The 8,145-nt window shown below is 43.8% G+C and overlaps 1 protein-coding gene across 1 annotated transcript; it reads left to right on the top strand.

Annotated features, from left to right (window-relative positions):
* Positions 1–369: 369 nt before the first annotated feature.
* On the top strand, positions 370–8,138 carry ACADVL (acyl-CoA dehydrogenase very long chain). The gene is made up of 20 exons (XM_051995872.1): positions 370–519; positions 716–782; positions 1,149–1,220; positions 1,320–1,392; positions 1,501–1,565; positions 2,455–2,589; positions 3,324–3,468; positions 3,857–3,986; positions 4,127–4,252; positions 4,561–4,759; positions 5,389–5,493; positions 6,264–6,350; positions 6,501–6,563; positions 6,717–6,818; positions 6,905–7,002; positions 7,087–7,159; positions 7,256–7,328; positions 7,441–7,513; positions 7,596–7,671; positions 7,756–8,138. The coding sequence occupies exons 1-20, from the start codon at positions 458–460 to the stop codon at positions 7,894–7,896; spliced, it is 1,965 nt and encodes a 654-aa protein (XP_051851832.1). The 5' UTR covers positions 370–457; the 3' UTR covers positions 7,897–8,138.
* The last annotated feature ends 7 nt before the right edge of the window (positions 8,139–8,145 follow it).

Here is an 8,145-nt window from a genome sequence, read left to right as displayed (position 1 = left end):
GCTAAGCCTCGATTTACTTTAGGACATCTAGGATGTCTTTTCTCCAATTTCAACTACATCTCTCTAATTTTAGCTTTTTTACCTTCTTTGCAGTGTCCATCTCTCCCCATTACATCTCATTTTCTCCTGTTCTTATAAGACATAGATCTGGCCCTTAATGGAAAACTAAAAGAAGGAGACCAAGGGTTACACTTGAATCCATTGTTAATGTAAGAAAACCCCGGGGAAATGGGGAAAAGGACCTAAGAACCACATCTCCCAGCATGCCATAAGTGCAATAAGCTCCACCTACCTCCCCTAGTTGTATTATGGGTGATGAGTCAGGGGTAGGGCCGGGCAGGGGCTGGGCAAATCCATCTAGCGGGAGTGGGGGAGGAGAAGTGGAAGGTCAGAGTCAAGAGAGGAGGTGCGTTTGGGAGGAACTGGCCGGGCAGGAGGCACCGAGCTGGAGTTTAAGATGCAGGCTGCAAGAATGGTCCACAAAGTGGGGCTCCAGCTGCTGAGACAAGGGAGGGCCAGGTGTGTGATGGAGGATAAGGGGGGGTCTGAACAACCAAAAGCCAGGAAGGTCTTCTCCATCTAACATTCTCATAGTTACTCGTTCTGAGGAGTTCGGTGAAGGGGAAGGAGGAAGAGTTAGCATGGGACAAGAATGGCAGCCGGAATTTGGGGGGAGATAGGGTCAAGGGATCTCAAAACTAATCTCCTTGCCCAGGCCCCAGAGTTGGTGTTCACTTTTGGGCTTGAAGACTGCTCATAACTACGCCAACAAGGCCTCAGAGGTAAGCTTGGAGGGTGTGTTGGACTAGGCTGGGTGAGAGGCTGGGGGCTCCCCCTGGCTGCCTGCTGGGTTCAAACTGTTCTGAGTCACCTGCTCCTGTCTGTGGCCCTGAAATTGGGGGAAAGGTCATGGGAGAAATTAGGGTAAAGGTTACAGAATCTACCTTGCCCCACCCATCCCCTCTTAGAAACTCTTCTCTTTGGCTTTGAAACTCTTTAATCTTTTAACTCTTCTTTTATAGGGACACAGATCTAGAATTAGAAGTATTCTCGAAGGGCTTGGTTTCCTTATTCCCGATTCTCTTACCCCTCCCCCATTCCTATCCCCAAAGCTACCAGTATTTTATTCATCCTTCCCTTCTCCATAGGTGGTACTGGACAAAACAGGTTCTGTTTCCTCAACGGCCTCAGCAAAGGACAAAGATATCCGAAATGAGTTGGTAGGTATCACACCTGAGTTGAATGATGTGGGGTTTTGTATTAGGGGAATATTTCCCTTTCTTCCATTTAACTTATATTTCCCCTTTTTCCTGTCCTAGGAGTCCAAGTCATTTGCTGTAGGGATGTTTAAAGGACAACTTACTACAGAGCAGGTGTTTCCATATCCTTCAGGTAGACTGTATTCCTCTAATAGGCGGTGGGAAGGGAAAGAAGGTCAGCTTTCTTAGGGGGCTGTCCAGTGTAACTGACTTCCCCCCCCCCCCCCCCCGACCTTTATAGTGCTGAATGAGGAGCAGATGCAGTTCCTGAAAGAGTTGGTGGGGCCTGTGTCTCGATTCTTTGAGGTGAGGGTTGTGGATGGGGGTGGCTAGATTGATGGTTGGGTCAGTTAAGGGGAGGGTAAATGCTACCATGTTTACACCGAGGTAGAGATGGAGTGCTTACCAAATTTGTGGATAAGCTGAATCAGGGAGGTATAGCTAACATTGGATGACAAAATGAGGATTCACAAAGTCCTCTGCAGACTAGAAAGAGGGACTAATTCTAAAATGTCATTTAATAGAGAAAATTGTTACATCCCACAGATATAGAGTTAGCTTCATGAGGACAGGATTAAGGAACTATGGTTAGAAATAGTTTGTGTGAAAAAAACTGAGGGATTTAGTCAGCTACAAGTTCAGTAGCTAAGTATGGAAATACTAATGACCAAAACCAAATCTGATTATAGAATAGGAGAATAGGAAACATAACATCCAGACTCATGGAAGCCCTGCTCTGCTTCATTCTAAGTCAGTTCACATATGAAATTTAGTGTTTAGTTCTAGACACTGTGTTTTAACAAGGACAAGTTAGAGTGTAACCAGATTATTAGGGGATCGAGGAGGTGAGGAGGGGTTTTAAAAGCACAGGAAACCATGTCATATAAATATAGTTGAAGGAAATAAGGATGGTTAACTGCCAGAAGAGATCTCTTTAAAGTGCAGGGAAACACATAATGGCTGTCTTTAATTTGTCATTATGATAAACTTGATAAGCATCAACAAACATAAACATTTCTATATAGAAAGAAGAGGGGGTAGGGAAAGGATTTATACAGCTTGCAGTATAAGTCAACATATTATGTATACCAGGGGTATTGTTGAGGATTCCAGTATACAAGTCTTTCCTAGATGGCTTCTGAGCCTTCTCCAGTGTTTGAAATTTTGTGAGCTTGTGGTTTTCTCTTATATCTAGGAGGTAAATGATCCTGCCAAGAATGACAGCCTAGAAAAGGTGGAGGATTCTACCATGCAGGGGCTAAAAGAATTAGGAGCTTTTGGACTCCAAGTGCCCTCTGAGCTGGGGGGTGTGGGCCTTTGTAATACCCAGGTAAGACTTTCTACTTCATCCTTGATCCACCTTTAAGTCAGAGACTCCCATTCCCTTACTCCTCCATATCTCTCTATTACCTTCTATGACTGTTCATATCATTTAGATTTCATTTTTCTTATACCTCTAGAGACTGCCATACAGAATTACAGACAGCTTTTCTGTCAAAAGGGAAGAGACCCTCCTTGAGAAGGGGTTTTGTGAGGCCTAAGCTAATTTTATCACAAGACCACTGAAAAAGGATGGCTAATAAGGACCACGATCCCAGGAAATGGTCCAGTATTGCAAAAGCTGAAGCAGAGGGAAGAAGTGTCTCCTTTAGCTGCCTTTCCATCTGCTCTTCTCAGTACTTTAAACCTCTCTTCTTTTCCATAGTTTAATATATCTGGAAACTCAGTCCTTTTTCTGTTTCATCTAAGATCATAGGATTATAGGTTTTGAGTAGGTTTTGAGCTGGGAAGGACTTGAGGTCTCTTTCCCCAATCTATTCTAGGTGTCCCCAATTCTCTAGATCTAGAATGAGACATTTTTCAGAAACCTCATCTTTCTCCTTCTCACCCCTCAAGCTTACTTTAAATATGTATAAGCCAAATCACATTCATCTTCTACCTACCATTTGTGACTCTCTGCTTTGTGTTCCCTTCCTGGCTACTCTGGGTTGAGGGGACAGGATATATAATCTTTGATTGTTGCCGCAGCCAGTTAAAGTAAGGCCCAGTCTCTTTCCTACCCAGTATGCCCGCCTTGTGGAGATAGTGGGGATGCATGACCTTGCTGTGGGCATCGTTCTGGGGGCCCATCAGTCCATCGGTTTCAAAGGTATTCTGCTCTTTGGCACTGATGCCCAGAAGAAGAAATATCTCCCTAAACTGGCATCTGGTAGGTGAGACCAACAGAAGGGTTCAAAATTTGTTGATTTTAGAACATTCTAATATGTTTTAAAACCTTCCCCAGAGCTAACTAGTTCTCACAAATAATCAAGGACTCATCTTTGGGATGGAAGAGGGGGGTCAGTGCCATTTAGGAATCAAAGGTTAGATACTACTGAAGGAAGAGCTCTAGGTAGAGAGGAGGTATATGAGACTATTGGCAATTTGGGGGTAATGCTAAAAACTGTCAGTGACTGCTAGGATGAACTGAAGTGATTGTGAGAAGACTCGGGGTCTGGTGAGGGAATTATTTAGGGGTTGGGGCTGAGGACTAAAGGAATTTTGGGATGGGGTTGCATAGTTCTCTTTTCCATAATGACCTTTCTTCTCCCTGACAGGCGAGAACTTGGCAGCTTTTTGTCTGACAGAACCCTCAAGTGGATCTGATGCAGCTTCCATTCGAACTACAGCTGTGCCCAGCTCCTGTGGGAAGTACTTTACCCTAAACGGCAGCAAGCTCTGGATCAGGTGATTAACCTCATCCTGTTCTGCTGTCCCCCTTATGTTCTATCTGGCTACTTGCCCCTTGGAGCCTCTTCCTCTCCCATTTTTTCACCTCTTCCTCGACTCCCTTTATCTTGATTCTGTGCTTCCTCATCCTTCCACAGTAATGGGGGTCTGGCAGAGGTCTTCACAGTATTTGCCAAGACACCAGTAAAGGATGCATCCAGTGGAGCAGTGAAAGAAAAGATCACAGCTTTTGTGGTAGAAAGGAGCTTTGGAGGAGTCACTAAGTGAGTGTGTGTAGAATGGGGGCAGGAATTGGGGGAAGCAAAGGAGAGGGGTAAGAGGGCAAGGTTGAGAAAATATGATACCTGGGAATCCAAGGTCAATTTCTCTTTTCAAGCATGCTAGAAACTATAGTTTTAGCACAATATTAAGTCAAAAGGGTAGGCAGGCTGGAGCTATCAATATGTTGAGAACATATCCTATCTTAGTTGCTTACCCAGCCCCATTACTAGTCTGATTCTGGGAATTAGAGAGTTTTTAAAGGCTTTTTTAAGTTGGTCACTTCCCATTTTCCCATTCTCTACCAATGTAGTGGGCCTGGTGAAAAGAAGATGGGAATTAAGGCTTCTAACACAGCAGAGGTATACTTTGATGGGGTGCAGGTACCTGCAGAGAATGTGCTGGGGGAAGTTGGAGGTGGCTTCAAGGTTGCAATGCATATCCTTAACAATGGAAGATTTGGCATGGCTGCTGCTCTTGCTGGCACCATGAAGAGCATCATTGCCAAAGCAGTAAGTGTCCTGAAATCTGTGATCTGCCAATCAAAATGTCCCTTTTCAGGCCTAACTTGAATGGATCTTCCGGACAATCTTCCTTGCTTCAAGGGCCCAAGTCCTTGGAATCAGCTCTAGCTTTCTTGTATTTGATTCTCTGACTGCAACTTTTAACATGAAGGGGGAAGGGAAACACTACGCATTTATATAGCCCTCATCATAGCTCAGTCAGTGTGCTAAGACTTTTACAAATATCTCATTTAATCCTCACAAGAACCCAGAGAGGTAGCTACTATTATGATCTGCACTTTACATTTAAGGAAACTAAGGCAGACAGAGGTTACTGACTTACTTGAAATCACAAAGCTAACGAGTATCTGAGGCTAGATTTGAATTCAGGTCTTCCTGATTCCAGGTCCAGTATTCTATCCACTGTGCCTCCAAAGGTCTCTGTGTAGCCTGACCTCCATAATGAGAGACTTTCTGCCTGTTTATAAGATTTCATCCCTTAATCCTTTTGTTTGGAAGAATAAAAGTAGACAGGTCCAGAGAAAAGCTAGGGTGAGATTTGGGTCAAAGAATAATGTTCTTGGATATGTATATGTAATTGTTCTCTGGGATTCTAGTGTATCACGTCTTTGCTTCAGGTAGATCATGCTGCCAATCGCATCCAATTCGGGGACAAAATCCATAACTTTGGATTGATCCAGGAGAAGCTAGCTCGGATGGCAGTACTGCAGTATGTGACTGAGGTGAGGCTTTCCCTCAAAGGTTTAAGGGCATCTAATCTCCTCTGTTCCTGGGAGACTGAGCTAATGGTGTCAGCTACTCCATAGACCAATGGTTCTCAAAGTATGGTCCAGAGAATCTTGAGGGTCTCTGAAACCTTTTCAGAAGATCTACAAATTCAAAATTAGTTTTTATTTTAACTATGATAAGCCTCCATACAGATAATTCACATAAACAACTCTTTGAAGAGATCCTCAATCATTTTTAATGGAAAAAATGAGAACAAAAATTTGATAACCATAATTTGGGACCAGCATCATTCAGTATGCCAATAATTGGAATTTATTAGCTGAGGATAGAGAGACTAAAGGTAAATTTGAGATTTCCTTAATGGATCCTCCCTCTTTGGAAAGCCAGAAAAGAATTTGAGGGGTTTTTGAAATGGTGAGAGACCCTGATTCTGTAAACTTGTGTTCTGGTTATTCTGATGTACACACCGATGAGATGGTGGTCCTCTAACCCTCTCCAGGGTTAGAAAGGCACCTAAGAGAGGTGTGCCTTTCACTAGACACTTGGTTTTTGTTGGAAGCTAAGTACAATTCTCAATGAGCCCTGGTATGCTAATTTATATGGGTTCAAAATTGCCTCCTACCCTTTGGAATTATAATTTGGTTTGTCCCAAGAAATGGAAAAAACTTTTAAATTTTTTTTCTTTGAGGGGAGTATATTTTGTTTGAGAAATTTCAGAGATGAATCTAGTCTTTTCTTTTTTGTCTCCAACCTATTGTCTCAGTCTATGGCTTACATGGTAAGCTCCAACATGGACCAGGGATTTAAGGACTTCCAGATAGAAGCGGCCATCAGTAAAATCTTTGGCTCGGTAAGGCCCTGAGATGTGCAGGTTGAACAATGGAAGCAAGGGAAAAAAGAGGATATGCTAAGTGTACGGGCTGAGAGGGGTATGTAGGGTGGGTGAGCAAACCTGGGTAAGGGATGACTGACCCTACCTCTGTCCTCTCTCTACCCCTAGGAAGCAGCATGGACAGTGACAGATGAGTGTATCCAGATCATGGGTGGCATGGGCTTTATGAAGGTAGACATCCCCAACTCTTCCCTTAAGGGTCTAATGGGTGGAAATGGAATGAAGTCATGACCAGGCCCTGATTTTGGATAAATTCCAAGTTGATTCTAGAGGTGGGAGGAAATAGTCTGGCCTTCTGATAACTATCCCTTGTCTTGTCTCTAGGAACCAGGTGTGGAAAAGGTACTTCGAGATCTTCGTATCTTCCGCATCTTTGAAGGAACAAATGACATTCTGAGGCTGTTTGTAGCCCTTCAGGGCTGTATGGTGAGATAGGGAACAACTGGGGAGAGATAGTGGAATGGTATGATTGTAGGCTCTTGTTACTCTATTTCCACCTCCACCTCAAACAGGACAAAGGAAAGGAACTCACTGGTCTTGGTAAGGCTCTGAAAAATCCTTTTGGAAATGCTGGCCTTCTGCTAGGAGAGGCAGGAAAGCAATTCAGGCGGTAAGGAGGTGGGGATCAGATAAAGGGAATAGAGGAGGCTAGAGATTTGATACGGGAGTTGACTTAACAGTATCTCTCTTTCAGTCGGGCAGGTCTAGGCAGTGGCCTGAGTTTAAACGGGATTGTCCACCCAGATCTGAGTCGGAGTGGTGAATTGGTGAGTAAAGGACTAAGATAGAGAAATGATAGTGGTAGGGAATTTGGGAGTATGTGTAGACTCTTCTCATCCCTTATGCCTTTCTCCTTCCTCTAGGCAGTAGGAGCTCTAGAACAATTTGCCACAGTAGTAGAAGCCAAGTTGATAAAGTTCAAGAAAGAGATTGTCAGTAAGTAAGAAGAGATTATCAATAAGAAGAAATTGTCAATAAGACACCAAGAATGTGTTCCCCCAATCACCTTTATCTTTCCATAAAGAGATTTCCTCTATCTCCTCTCCAGATGAGCAATTCCTCCTGCATCGATTGGCAGACAGTGCCATTGACCTCTATGCCATGGTGGTGGTACTTTCAAGGTAAGAAGAGGCTAGCCAGGTTGGGGGCATGGTGTAAAATGGACCCAATCCTTCTTTTCTTACCAACTCTCTCATACATCAGGGCCTCCAGATCTCTGAGTGAAGGCCATCCCACAGCCCAACATGAGAAGATGCTCTGTGACACCTGGTGTATAGAGGTGAGGGATGAGTGTTTCAAGAGAACAGAAGTTAGGGAAGGAACAGTAAGTAATCCTTCTTTCTTCATCCCTGTTTTCTTCTAGGCAGCAGCCCGAGTTCGGGAAACTATGGCCAGCCTGCAGTCAGACCCCCAACAGCACCAGCTCTTTCGAAACTTTAAGGGCATCTCTCAGGCAATGGTGGAAAAGGGAGGTGTAGTTACCAATAACCCCCTTGGCTTCTGAGCATTCTTAACCTCTAACACTACCCCATATGTGCCTTTTCTTTAGCCAAAGCTAAGGTTCTCATTTCATCCTTTCCTCACACTAGCCAGGCCCTTAAGAGAGAGGGGAGATGTCTTTGAGGAACCTGAAGCAGTCAGGCCTGTTTATCTTCTCTTACTGGGGAGGGACTTAAAAATCTTTATTTCTGCCTTGATAATGGATTTTTCCTCCACAAAAAAAGTAAATATTTTGAACCTGAAAAATCTTGTG

This window comes from Antechinus flavipes, chromosome 4 (genome assembly GCF_016432865.1).
Source record: "Antechinus flavipes isolate AdamAnt ecotype Samford, QLD, Australia chromosome 4, AdamAnt_v2, whole genome shotgun sequence".
NCBI lineage: Eukaryota > Metazoa > Chordata > Mammalia > Dasyuromorphia > Dasyuridae > Antechinus > Antechinus flavipes.
Note: the sequence above shows the minus strand (reverse complement) of the source record. Positions and strands in the feature narration are given on the sequence as shown.

Bases quoted from the DNA above. Each gene is read 5' to 3' on its own strand.
- ACADVL (XM_051995872.1), top strand. From the start codon at position 458: ATGCAGGCTGCAAGAATGGTCCACAAAGTGGGGCTCCAGCTGCTGAGA. The intron at 783-1,148 runs GTAAGCTTGGAG...CCTTCTCCATAG, and splicing joins ACGCCAACAAGGCCTCAGAG to GTGGTACTGGACAAAACAGG. The intron at 1,566-2,454 runs GTGAGGGTTGTG...TCTTATATCTAG, and splicing joins CTGTGTCTCGATTCTTTGAG to GAGGTAAATGATCCTGCCAA.